The 15,280-nt window shown below is 28.9% G+C and overlaps 1 protein-coding gene across 1 annotated transcript in view; it reads left to right on the top strand.

The window, feature by feature from the left end:
- Positions 1-15,280, top strand: part of LOC127702624 (nephrin-like) — a 65,906-nt gene that overhangs the window by 9,014 nt on the left and 41,612 nt on the right. The window contains exon 2 of the mRNA XM_052206896.1: positions 5,169-5,459. Coding sequence (XP_052062856.1) covers positions 5,169-5,459 — 291 coding nt within the window. The remainder of the gene's footprint in view (positions 1-5,168; positions 5,460-15,280) is intronic.

The following is a 15,280-nucleotide window of genomic DNA, read 5'->3' as shown; positions in this document are numbered from 1 at the left end:
GGTAAAAACGAATTCTTTCCATTGCGTTCCATTTCTCTTCTGTGCATCTACAAAATATTAACTGTGTTAACTCAGTTGAATTCTTTTGTAATATTGAACACATTAACATTATTCAATGATGAAAATAAGAGAAAAATTATAATTCACTTAAAGATTTGATTTTAATTTTTCCGTTTAAATATACATCTCCTTGAAATTTAAAATGTTGTATTTTGATTTTGTACAACAAAAATCGTTTGTTGCATTTTAATATATACATTAAAAACAGACAAGTTACGCGGATATTTTCTACAATGATATTGTGGTTTAATAGAATAAATAGTTCTCAAGAAATTGAAATTGTCAAAATGGCGTATACGGTATATTATTTAAATGTTTGTTGTTTAACTTGAATATAGTACTAATGAATAGAATGTGAGGAGTATGGGTAAAATTTTAATAAGGCTTCTGTTAAATATTGGGCGCTGTTTATATTCAATTTTCGACAGAAACGCGAGACATAATCAAATGCATTCACGTTTGTTGTTATATGTCCAGTGTTCGTGTACTTATTTCATTTTAAATTTATTTTTAAAAAAATCCTTAAAAAAAATATTAAAAAAGGAACAAGAATTTTTGTTCAAACACAAAACTTATTTATAATTTACAAATATTACAGTTATATCGGCAGTGCAAATTACGGGGTTAATCTTGAAATATTTAAATGAAATTAAAAAGTATTTTTTCAATTAAGTTAAAGACAAACAAAATGGAACCCTGAAATGCTTTTACCCATGCAGATTTTTTTTTAAACCTTTTCTGTTTCCTATCTGATAATAGGGAAGAATGAAAAATACTTTCAGTTTGCTTGGATAACCTTTTTAATACTCACCTGAAAAATTCATCAATTTTTTGTTCGTTGTAATAACCAAAGTGAAAGAAAAAAATGTTGTGTTATCCATGAAACACTGTTTTCTTGTTTAATTTTAGTTCATCTGGTTTGAAGTAGAATCGCATTTTGTTTCCGAAATGACTTATAATCGAGCACACCCTTATAAGTTAATTAACCTAGACTAAAGAGTTATAAACCTAGAAATTTATCTAGTTGTACCATTTTATTTTTCTTAGACGATTCTACATCCAATATTTATCAAAAAAAAAAAAAAAAACACATATAATCCATTAACATATATAAATAAATATAAAATATTTTTTATTATTCTCTCCAGACATACCACTTAAAGACACAAACACATATCCAACCAATCCCACTACAAGAAAGACGAACGTATCCAATGACTTAAAACATAAATCTGTATGAACGATTTTCAACATTTTTTATAGTAATTATTAGAACATAATCGCCCATTCTCGTCCAATGGTAAATCAGTATTTTCCCTTCTATTTTTCATAGTACATGGCTTTCCATGCACTATAAAATGCTAAACATGAATGACTTTTCGTTGTAGATTTATTATGAAAGTGAATGCTTAAAAACTGCACCAACGAAGCGTACAATCCCCTGAAGCAATTTCCATAGGAAAAGAGCAAAAGAAAAAAAATCATGAGTACTGTTGTTTGTCTAATTATTATAAATGAAACCAGGAGAATAGAACTATAAAAGCATCTTAATTTGAGATTTCAACATAGTAAACGTTATATATAATGGTACATTATATAGAACAACAACACAAATTGAAAAGGGGGCAAAGTGTAGGTAAAATAATATTTAATCTAGTTTTTATACGAGACCTTAAGAAACAATGACTGTTGATAAAAAAAAAAAAAGAAAAAAAAAAAGAAAAAAAAAACATTACATTTATCAATAAAAAAAAGTAAGCATCTGGACCCGTATGCATAAAGCTGCTTAAGTTAAGATTTTCCTTAGTAAACACTTACGTTAAGGAAACACCGCCCTTTTTGCCTAAGTGGTATGCATCTTAAACTAAGTATCTCCTTAGTAAATTCTTAGTTGGTTTATGTCACGCCCATAAAACTTAAGTGGTATGCATAAAACCCCTCAAACTTAGAAAACGCCTAAGATTATACTTAAGTATAAGGTACCTATGGAGCTACCTTAACTTTTAAAAGATAGATGAAATTCAATCGAAAGTATGCAGATTTTGAAGAAAATTGATTGTTAACCTACCATTGAATTAATTAATAATTACATCTGAAATATTTCGTTTGTTTATTGCTTAATATTAATAATCATTTCTGTTTTCCTTAATTCACGTTTAATCAACAAAATCAAGAAATAACAGAGGGTAGTTGTATAATTTCATTCTACCCGAATGTCTCAATCTCGCTGTTGTGTATTCCGAAAAGTACTTACAATGTTTACACTCATGGAATTCATGTTATTATTTTTCTTTCGATTCGTCTATTCGTGGATGCTTACATGAATAACATTTCAACGTTCTATTGTTAGAATACACATTCTGGTAGTATGGATTGTTCATGCAAAAAAGTTTGAAGGAAGCGATAAAGATCTTTAGGCATGTGAAATCATGCTTTCTGGGATGGGGGACATTGCTACCCAAGTATCAAAGCTAACTTACTAGACAGAAATTTTAAACCCCATGGTTTGTTTTATCAAAGAATCTAATATATCATATTCTGAGATTTCAACAAACGATTTCTTAAAACATTTTTTTTTTTAATTCTAAATAATTTATTTTAAAGCTGAAAGATCAGTTTGTCTATTTGACTTAATAGTTTTACATTGTATGATTTTTTTTTTTTTTTTTGCTCTTCTCTACATTTTTTACTTTACCACTTTCTGTACATCAAAATTTTCAAAATCTTGGCCTTTCAATTGAAATTTGCCTATACCATTTGTATTTTCTGATACAAAAACCATTCTTATTGTGTGTATAATTGCAATACAAATATTCCCTTATTCCTATGTATATTTATTAAAATTTGGCCTTGTGTTCATTGTCATTCTCTTAACTAAATCACAACCAAACTTAAATGACAGACGGGCATGCAAATACCGACATTTACAAAACACTGCTTTCAAATTATATCATAAATGTAAAATGTAAATCCAATATAGTTTTTTATTATAAAATAATCAAAACTTAATGAATGTTTTAAAGAAAATGTTTGCGTTATTTCGCAAAGGTTGGCGTTATTTCGCAAAGGTTTGATTTAGTTCGTAAAGGTTTAGGTTATATAACGCAAACATACTTAGGAAGAAATATAAAAACAAATGTATGGCGCTAATACGCTTCCGTACGTAACCCATCCACATGAATACGGATTCACATGTGGTCGAATTATTTTACGTGCAAAGTCGATATTATATCAGCGATGTTTTTGAGCTTATTTTGACAAATTTGTGTCAAACTACATGTACATTTTGTAACTGCTTATAACGAAAAATTATTTCAAAATCCCGCTTTCATTAAACTTGAAACAAAAAGAATCGTATTTAAAATGTTTGTCTCACTCGTAACTAATGCCCTTTTAAACTGTTAAACACATTACGTCTCATTCTCGTCCATGATATAAAACAGTCATACATATACGGGCTCAAACACAGAAATTCAGATAAAAACATAAATAAACGTCAATCTACAAAACATAAAATATAATCAAGTTAATATCAAATATTATAAATAGACATTACTTTTCACACAACAACAAAACACTTTCTAGATGAGTTTTTTTCTTTCTTTTTTATTTGGAGGGGGGTAATAAAATCAAGATAGTATTACGGAGTGTGTTACTCGTCGTAAGGCAGAACTTCGAATGATTACATTATAATTTTTTTTAATCTATATGAAACGGCAAGCACGAGAAACACGAACCACATCTTACGATATCAAACCGAGAATAGCTGTATAATTCGGAGAATTATACCTGCAATGCGACACATTACATCCAATGAAAACTAGTATAAACATTGCAGTAATTCAAAAATACATGTTGATGTAAACAATCACTCGCGTTTAACCAAAACAAATACATTGTGCTTCTGTACTTTCGCAAACATAAAAAATGTAATCCCCAAATGCGCGCAAATATAATACGCCCATCGATGAATACTATATATAAATTATATAGATTTTTTCAAATGACATCAAATTTAATGCTACTTTTTTCATCCAATTTTTTAATTCAATATCATCTTCAGTTTTTAGTTCAAAGGGACGAAAACGTCCGAAATGTATAATAATTTTTATTTCCAAAGCAACTTTTAGAAAAAATTAGAAAAAACTCGTATTTTGTCCATAGTTCAAGCTACAAAAGAAGCCTAAATGCTTAATTTGGAAAGTACATTTGTCTATATCTTTCCCTATGTAAACGTGCTGCTTTCGAACTATTGTATGTCTACCGAGGTCTTGGAATTCCTTAACAGTACAATACAGGAAAGTTCTGTAGATACAATTCAAAGAAAGTTTTAAAACAAATTTTGTTTATTCCTATTTGCTATATCCCTTGAATGAAAATAACAGTCTATGTACTGTATGCGTCCGAAGCGCTTTTCTGATTGTACCTTCATTTATTACGCTTAAACCAAAACATTTGAAAGTCAGTGATGTATGATTAAGCCGAAACTTTAGGGGTTATGTGACCAAAGTTACCAAATCCATCTAAGGTCAACGTTGCCTGAAGGAGTTGGAACCTTCTTTTTTTTACAAATTTTCTTAATTTGTTAACGAGGATGTTTTGCTTTTAACTAGTAAATAAAAAAATACTGAATTTACTATAATAGTAAAATAGATAAGACTCTGAATAATTGTAGAGGTGCACACCTTCATGTAGTAATAAACAATAAAATCGATTTCAAACATTTACTGTGTAATTTGATGCTATGTCGGTACCAAAATTATGATTATAAGACAGGTGTGGACAAAATTGACCATGACCAGAATATCGATAAACGAATTCAAAACAATGACTTTGAACAAGGAGGTGGAGTTTTCGTCAAAACGTTTGAACAGTTTTATATTAAATGACAAACAGTAACATGAGTAATTTGTGAAACCGCTGAGTGTTAGATAAAATTTCTGTGAATTCAAAGGACAACTGCACCCAACCTCTCTTTGAATGCTTAAATTCAGAAGGTAAGATTATACTTCCAAAAATCATGCGTAATTAAACTTTCAATACAAAAAATAACCCAACAAAAGCTCTTGAATAATAGGACTGTGTAAAAATATTTCTTTCATTTTCAGGTAAACCAGATCCATTGAAAGATGTAAGAATTAATGCCATCGGGAAAAATGCTAACATTTCGTGGAATATTTCATTAAATGAGTGGAAAACTACAATTATTAGTCTTTACGATTCAAAAGGAGACAAAGTTACATTCGATTCCTCAAACGCCTATAAATATGTGCCTTTTCCAAATACCAGCTATGAAATTGTCAATCTAACGTTATGTGCAGAATATGTTGTCAATATCCTATACAAAAACACTGCAGGACAGTGGTCAGATTTCACCAAACGAAAGTTTTGGATGACAAGTAAGTACATTTTTTCCTGACTATATGTGTTATCTCTTTAAATCTAAAATGTTCAAACGAACATAGCTTATGAATTTAGAATAACATAAGTTTATGAATTCAAGGTTTGAATTATTTTCGATTGATGTTGAAAATTTATTTCATTTAACAAACCCCTAACACATAAAAATTTTCGATTTAGTATCTAAGCTTGTCTAAATCAGATGCGATACTACAATAAAAAATATTGTATAGATGCCATGATATTTTAATTCGTTTAATGCAAAAAAAAAATTAGCCGTTTGAAATTAGAAAACTATCCTTTCTCACATCACAACAGTTTGATGAGACCCTTAAGACATCCACATCTTTCAATAAAGTCTCTCGAACAACAATTCGGAGACTAAATGCTACTGCTCAGTTATTCTTACTCGCAGATACTGCATGCCAGATGTATTGAAGGTATATTAATAGGCTTACATTTTGTACATTTGCATACAATTTTTAATTTCTGCATTGGGTCTATTTACGTGTACTTGCGGGAAAAAAATATTTTAAGTTTAATGGTAAAAGTTCCTCTGATAAATGATAAGTTTATATTATCATTAGAAGACCTCCGAAGAAAAGGGGGTTTCGAAATCCCCGAGCCAATATTTTGTGAGGAGGTCTTTTAATTTCAATATTAACTTTTAATACTGGCTTTAACGGTCTAAAATGTTGAGAAAATACAGAAGAAAGCTCTTGCATCAACTTTTATCCCCTATATTGGACGAGTGAAATTGGATTGAAATCATATGATAGATAAACAGTACTCAACCAGGGGCCAGTTTCACAAAGCCGTCTTAGGACTAAGATATGTCTTAGGATGGTCTTACGACATATCTTAGTCCTAAGTGGGTTTCACAAAGTGGTCCTAATTTAGGACATCTCTTAAAGTTGGTCATAAAGTTAGGACTACACGAGAGGTGTCTTATGATGGTCTTAGGATAGTCATAAGTTTATTTTTATGAATTACACTTATTTTTTATATTAATTTTGCAAATTATGTTATTATTATTTGATTATCTAATCTCCTTGTTCTACTCGAAACAAAATCTTTATAGGTTGGGGGATTATCAACAATGATTTATCAACAATGAACATTCGATTTATTTATATCAAAAATGCACGATTTTATCCTTTAACCTTTTTATAACCGATACAGTGAAAACTTGAATTCAACTCACTTGTGCAAAGTCAAATAATCATCAGCTTATTGTTTTTTTTTCTCAAATTTTTATTTGAATTTTTATATGCATATTGGTGTATTATTAATAGATTATTTATATAAATTAAACTAATGCTTTATATTAATTTTACGAAATATCTAATTCTGGAATGTTAATCAATACGTTAAGTAATTTATTGGAAACACATAATACATTTACATGAATTTTTCCATGAATCCATGTTAATATTTAAAAATTTAAAGAACTTGCGACAGGTTTAGGATATCTTAGCTAAGATCATCCTACGACAGCTTCGAGGCGTGGTCTGAGATATGTCCTAGGATAGTCATAAGAGGATCATAAGACATGTCCTAAGATATATCTTATGACAGGTCTTAGGATAGCTTCGTGAAATCGGCCCCAGATATATAAACATAACAGTTATCTAATTGCTTACAAAACGGACCGATTGAATGGCAGTTATATGAATTGTTTTTATTTCTTATTATGATTGATCTGCCAAAGGTAAACACCGTAGGATGTTATACAATTCTTACAAAATTGCAACTTCCTATAATTGAACTTCAACTTTTAAGAATAATGTTTTTTTATGATACAAATGAGTTAATTAAAATCATTTACATATCTCATTGACAAATGACCAATGAATAATCTGCCCATTCGAGTTTTTATTTTGTTATGTACGTAATCGGGAGAATTTCTGTATAACCAGCATAATTTGTTGTCTTATGTACCCTTATTATTTCACGATTGTGCTCATTTGTTCCGTAAACAAAAAATTTCATTCGCGATAAGTTCTTATTATTCATTTGTATATTTTTCTTGGTGCATCTTCAGGGAATATCTCCATTTTTTTTTATCTACAGGGAAAGTTTATATTATGTCTAATTGTCTCAATAATTGTAATTTCCATCTTCAATATCAATTATCACATTGTCATTTCAGTATTTTTTTAAAATTTCATTCTATATGGTTTTATTTCAGAATTCATAGTATTTATATAAAATTATTACGATTTTTGAAAAGAAACTTAATTCACACAAAAGCAGAAATTTTCTAACACTAGGTAAATTTCGCGCAAACACAATACGTTTCGTTGTTAAAATTTTTTCGCGCAAACGTAACGCGCCGAATTTATGGTATAAAATAATGTTTCTTCCTGTTAAAATGTTATAGCAGGTTTTGGCGACGATATAACAAATATTGCTATCACTAAATAAAGATATAATATTACATTATTTTTATCAGACAAACTTGAAAACTGATCATTATAGACTACAGTATATCAATATACATGGTATGCCTTGGATGTTCATATGATGGACATTTTAAAAGTTCACGTTTTTCATCTTCTAACATTTTACAATTAAAACAAATGTTATCACATTGTTTTTTTTTTCTTTCAAATCGACCAGTTGCAATGTCTAAACCCTTAAAAGCAACACAATGATGTAGTGACATATTCTGTAGCAAATATTTCTCAGTGTTATAAATATATTAAAAAAAGTGTATATGTTCTTAATTTATTACCATTACTATAGGTTAAAATTCTTGTACTCCCACCATTTTATATCTATTAAACATGGTCTCTTCTATCTGAAATTAAGTATAACTATCAAGTACATTATCACTTATATTACAATATCTTTCAAAACCATAAGATTTCAACCTGTCCATAACTTAATAGCAACATTTTTTTTTAATTTACAACTGACTTTTATCACTGACCATTTAAAAACCTAGTAAGTTATTATCAATTCTATTGCTTTCCATATTTGTATATTTTGACTAGTGTCTAAAATATTTGTCCACTGTTTAACTGGTGGTTACCAATCCATGTCACCATACACACCACCATAAGGGGTATATTTTCCAACGCCCATGTAAAACGCATGACACGGTTCTGCACTACTGTGATGCATTAAACATCTCTAGTGCTCCAAATAGACGAACTGACAGACCTGACCATCGTATCAAACAATTTTGTGTAGATATTGTTTTTTTTATAATGAATTTTCTTTCTTGTAACAAATAGACTAGCACAACATGTATGAATAAAGGTATACAGAATGGCATATTCAAAGCAAGGAAGTTTTAAATCAAAAACAACAATTGAATATATAATGATGTAACATTAGGTTAAGCATAACTAATTATCTAAAAACAATGGAATCTTAATTCGTTCTTGGAATATCTAATTGAGGTGTTTAAATCAAAATTGATAAACCAAAATCCGACATTTATTAATTGGTCTATAATGGTGATCCAGGGACTCCAGTATTTGTTATATTCCTCTTCAGAGAGGTTTTTAAATGAAATGAATTTCTCTAAGTTCACGTGTTCCTTTAAATAATTTTTTAAAGCATTTAAATTTGGCAATACTTCTTGTAATTTTGTTCGGTAAATATAGAATTTTGTAAGCAAAATAATCTTATTTTAACAAAATTCAATTTAATATTTTCGAAGTTACCAAATAGAATAATTTTGATATTCAACATGTTCAATGGCAGTTCAATATTTGTCATTTCAAAAATCCAGTTGTTTAGTGCATGCCAGAGACTGGAGACCATATGACAGCTCCAAAATATATGTTCTGTGGTCTCTGGTTCTCTTCTTTGCAGAATTTACATATATTGTTACTGTTTATTTTTTCGTCTTGTAAAGTAGTGTATTAGTTCCCAAAAATTCTATGGATAATTATTGGAACCAGCAAAGCTTAGTGCTTCTAGTATATTTTGTACACGAAGTGTGTATTTTTTTCCAGTTAGTACCAGTCATATTACGATGGTTTTTCCATTTTTCCTTTGCAGCAAAAGTAATATATTTCAATACTTCGTACATGTCCTTTGAGTGCTATTCCATAATAATGTAAAAAGTTTGGTCTAAATTGATATAGTTGTTGGAAATTTTGAAAAGACATAATTTTGCCCTGGTTATCTAACAAGTCATGCACTGTCGAAATTCCAGCCTTAGCCCAGTTTTTATAATAAACACTTGAACCACCAATTATAATGTTTTCTACCTCCCATAGAGGATAAGATAGAACTTCATCAATACATCTCGGGTTTTTAATTTGATTAAGGGTTTTCCAAGCATCAAAAACCTCTTGCCAAAATTTTTTTAATGACCTTTTCATGGGCCCAATGTAACTTATCGGTAGTTCAATAAAATTTATTTGCTCCACAATAGAGACTAATCTCACCCACTTTGAATTTGAGTTATACAGCCTTCTTATCCATGTAAGTTTCAGTCCGTGTATAAATGCTTTTAAATTTACCATTTTTAAACCACCAATATCATATTGTGTAGATATTGTGTTGGAAACCACCATATGCTTTACATTTAACAATAAGTAGACCTAGTGATCTACTTGCTGACCTGCTACAGCTTTTGCCATCAGTTGGTAGTCTATAAACTCAGTTACCAATAAACCTAAGTATTGATAACTTGAGATATACTTTTCTTAGAGTGACTATTAAACAATTCTTATTACACCATACATTTAATACTTCTAATATGTTTTGTAAATCTTCTGTATTTTCTGACATTAAAACAACATGCAAAAAATAAAATTTTACGTAAAGCATCCATCATTCATTCCTTTGACACGTCTAAATTTAAACGACCGTGAAAAACGAAAATAAATAACGACATTATCATAACCATTATTATATTTATTATTTTTATTTTTATAATTATCATTACTTTTATTATTATTATTATTATTTTATTTTCCTCTTCTTATTTTTTTCTATTATTATTATTATTATTCTATTTTTTCAAGTATGATTATTATTATGATTATGATTATGATTATGAATATGATTATTATTTTTATTATTATTAATATTATTATTATTATTTATTATTATTATTATTATTATTATTATTATTATTATTATTATTATTATTCATTAAATAAAAAAAAACGAAAATAATTAACGACATTATCATAACCATTATTATATTTATTATTATAATTTTTATAATTATCATTACTATTATTATTATTATTTTATTTTCCTCTTCTTATTCTTTTTTCAATTATTATTATTATTATCATATTATTATTATTATTATTTTACTTTTTAATTATGATTATTATTATGATGATGATGATTATGATGACGATGATGATGATGATGATGATGCTGATGATGATGATGATGATGATGATGATGATGATGATTATGATGACGATGATGATGAAGATGATGATGCTGATGATGATGATGATGATGATGATGATGATGATTATTATGATTATTATTATTATTATTATTGTTTATTATTATTATGATTACTATTATGATTATGATTATGATGATGATAATTATTATTATTATTATTATTATTATTATTTATTGTTATTATTATTATTATATTATTATTATTATTTATTATTATTATTATTATTATGTTTATTATTATTATTATTATGATTATTCATTAAATAAAAAAAAAATCTTCACAATTTACTGGGTTAGCTCAAATACAACTTTGCCCAGTAGGAAAACATGCGAACTTTGATAACGTCGTTATTCTCCATATATAACACATTTCGGGATGGAGGATTTTAGATGGAGAAGAAGTTTACAAAATTTCAAATGAACTCTATTATTTCATTATTTCCAAATCCTCAAATTTCACAACCGAAAAGTAAAACAAGTTTTGCTCATTGTTGAAGGCCGTACGGTGACCTATAGTTGTTAATTTCTGTGTCATTTGGTCTCTTGTGGAGAGTTGTGTCATTGGCAATCATACCATATCTTCTTTTTTATATTAACCAATTTATCAAATTGGCAACTTATTGATAAACCCTGCTGTCTCCCTTTTTTGATAACTTCATACATGTTTACAGGTGCACATAGACAACAACTCACATCATTAATTAAACATGTGAAAATACTGATTAATAAATCATTTTTGCATTCAGAGGTAACAGTCACGTGGACACTCACATTTTGATAAATGAACCTTTTTGCATGTATATTCACCGTTGGCTGTCATTTGTCATAAGTAACGATGGTGAAGCATTGCGATCGGATCGTGAAAGATCTGGGATCGGATCGTGAATGCCATTAAAAGGAATTCAACTACAAAATCTGTGAAAATATCCGTTGTATAAGCAAAAGGCGGAAAAAATCAGACAAAAGAAACATGTCTGTCAAAATGGTTCAGTGATAATACTGTGCATTTAGGTAACAGAAAAAATGCAGTACTTCTTAAAACACAAAAGGGGACACTTACCCGTATAAGAATCATAAAAGAAAAAACAAGTTTCGAATCTACAATGGTCACATTCCCATAAATCATGATATTTAAAACTAAATCTTTTGTTTGTCAGATGGTTCAGTGAAAAGGAAGTGATGTTTTCCTTGAAAAGATTTATTTTATGGTTTTAAAAGAAGGATTTTGTTGATTTTTAATCAAAAGTGATTGTAAGAGATCAGGCAACGTGTTATTTTGATCGTGAAATCAAACGTGACCAGACAAGACTGTATAGGTTTTGCGTACAGTTTGAAGGCTTGTAGGTGACCGATAAATGCTTACATCTACGTTATTTAGTCTCCCGTGGATAGTTGTCTAACTGGAAATTATACCACATTTTATTTTATTTATCAACAGAAAAGAAAATTTAATTTCTTTTATCATTGATGTACTTTAATTGATTGAAGCGAATGATATCTTAATAAGAACATAACTTTTTGGGGGTTGTAATTTATCACCTCATTTTCTACAAAACCTTTAAAAAAAGTTCAATTACAAATAATACTTATCATATTTATATTTGTATACAAGTAGTACTTACATGGCCATTCACAGAGGAAAATAACAAAAACATATATGTTAAAATGCTAGCGCTTTCTATTTATATTTAACAAAAAAACATTTCAATTTACAAAAACAATGTATATATATATAACCACTTATTTAGACCTGTTTTCACTGTAGAGGAAAACATAACTTGACATCAAAGACAATTATGCAATCAGGAGCCTAACTTGTCGAAAAGAGTATGTTTGTATCTATAATTTTAAGGGCATTAGCGAATGTTCGAAGCGACAGGGGTCGAAGGGTGTCTTTCCTGGTCATACATTGAATTTGAGCCCACTGTTATACGTCATAGTACCCTACTAGGTGGTCAACATTTCAAATTATGTACATCTAGATTTCCTAGCTTAGTTTGTACCGATTGTGTTCTATTCCCGATCGTAACATATTGGGATTCGCTTGCCTGGTGATGCATAGCAGAAGAAAATTATCTTGCGGACATATCAGGTCTCGCTCAGATTGGAGATTAATGTAATAAATTAACATAAGTTTTTTATCTCATGGTATGTATCTCCAAAAATGTTTTTAATCAAAAGTGATAGTCAATTAATTTACGCTTAGCACGCAGCACTAGTACTTACAGCTAACACTATCTAATACGAACTGATAACACTTTTTTTTCCAGCTCGAACGTAAATAATCTAGCTTAGCGTATGTTATACAATAAAGGCAGGACTTTCTTTTAATCGTGTCGTTCATTGTTTCCAACGCCGCTATTTGGACATTGCATGGCATTGAAACGTTGAAACACAACAAATTTAAACCGGGAAATTTTTCGGGATATGTTATTTTTATATACTAAATTTATTCTACGAGATTGTTCATAATTTTTTACGGTCATTTCGAAAATGGCAATCTATGCAGTTTTTATTTGGCAACATCATTTCAAAATGGCATATAATAACTGTGTTTAAATTTTAGTTAAAAATGCTAACACAAAAAGATTATTTTCAAATTGCATGGCTTTTTTTCACATAAAAGCTCAGTTTTTACCACAAATTGGACACCGATAATCAATTTAGAATACCGCAATGCACAAGTTTGATATAGACCCTATATATAGTTAGAACAGAAAGAGTTTATTCATATTTGTCAGTTTTTTTTTATTCAGATGTTTAATCGAAAATTTGACACTGGGAATCAATCTAGATTTTTCATTTTATACCTGAATATAAATAATTGTTGAAAATCATTGCACACAAAGATGAAATAATAATTTCTTAATTTAAAATAAAAAAAATTAAAAAGTTTTAACCACATTTTCACATGCAGCAAATTTCAAATGTCCGGAATCTGTTATTATTTTCCATTGAATTTCTAGCTCAAAAAGATATTTCTCGAAATTTGTGATTATTTTTTATATTTTACAAAAATGTTCCTCCTTTTTTCATACAAAATCGACAAATATATTTCTCTTATAGATATCAATACTATCCATAAACATTATGGATATCGTATGACGCACCCTTGACTTTAATAACGTTATACCGATGTTGACGGACAGAGTGACAGGCAGAAATTGCTTTAGGGCACCACGGACTATTCGGCATTGTCTTATTAAGAAACTAGACCTTAGTATTAAACTATCATAGCCTAACGGATCATCTCTCAACAAAAAAGCGAACAGGAAAAAGTCATATAGCTAACACTATCTAATACGAACTGATAACACTTTTTTTTCCAGCTCGAACGTAAATAATCTAGCTTAGCGTATGCAATACAATAAAGGCAGGACTTTCTTTTAATCGTGTCGTTCATTGTTTCCAACGCCGCTATTTGGACATTGCATGGCATTGAAACGTTGAAACACAACAAATTTAAACCGGGAAATTTTTCGGGATATGTTATTTTTATATACTAAATTTATTCTACGAGATTGTTCATATTTTTTAACGGTCATTTCGAAAATGGCAATCTATGCAGTTTTTATTTGGCAACATCATTTCAAAATGGCATATAATAACTGTGTTTAAATTTTAGTTAAAAATGCTAACACAAAAAGATTATTTTCAAATTTCATGGTTTTTTTTCACATAAAAGCTCAGTTTTTACCACAAATTGGACACCGATAACCAATTTAGAATACCGCAATGCACAAGTTTGATATAGACCCTATATATAGTTAGAACAGAAAGAGTTTATTCATATTTGTCAGTTTTTTTTTTATTCAGATGTTTAATCGAAAATTTGACACTGGGAATCAATCTATATTTCATATTATACCTGAATATAAATAATTGTTGAAAATCATTGCACACAAAGATGAAATAATAATTTCTTAATTTAAAATTAAAAAAAATTAAAAAGTTTTAACCACATTTTCACATGCAGCAAATTTCAAATGTCCGGAATCTGTTATTATTTTCCATTGAATTTCTAGCTCAAAAAGATATTTCTCGAAATTTGTGATTATTTTTTATATTTTACAAAAATGTTCCTCCTTTTTTCATACAAAATCGACAAATATATTTCTCTTATAGATATCAATACTATCCATAAACATTATGGATATCGTATGACGCACCCTTGACTTTAATAACGTTATACCGATGTTGACGAACAGAGTGACAGGCAGAAATTGCTTTAGGGCACCACGGACTATTCGGCATTGTCTTATTAAGAAACTAGACCTTAGTATTAAACTATCATAGCCTAACGGATAATCTCTCAACAAAAAAGCGAACAGGAAAAAGTCATAATAAATTTTCATATAATTACAAAAAATTTGAACACTTTCAATAATATGTGCAAATTGAATGAAAAATTAGCGACACCGGC

This window comes from Mytilus californianus, unplaced genomic scaffold, assembly GCF_021869535.1.
Source record: "Mytilus californianus isolate M0D057914Y unplaced genomic scaffold, xbMytCali1.0.p SCAF_5, whole genome shotgun sequence".
Classification (NCBI taxonomy): Eukaryota; Metazoa; Mollusca; class Bivalvia; order Mytilida; family Mytilidae; genus Mytilus; species Mytilus californianus.
This window is presented reverse-complemented; position numbering and strand designations above follow the sequence as displayed.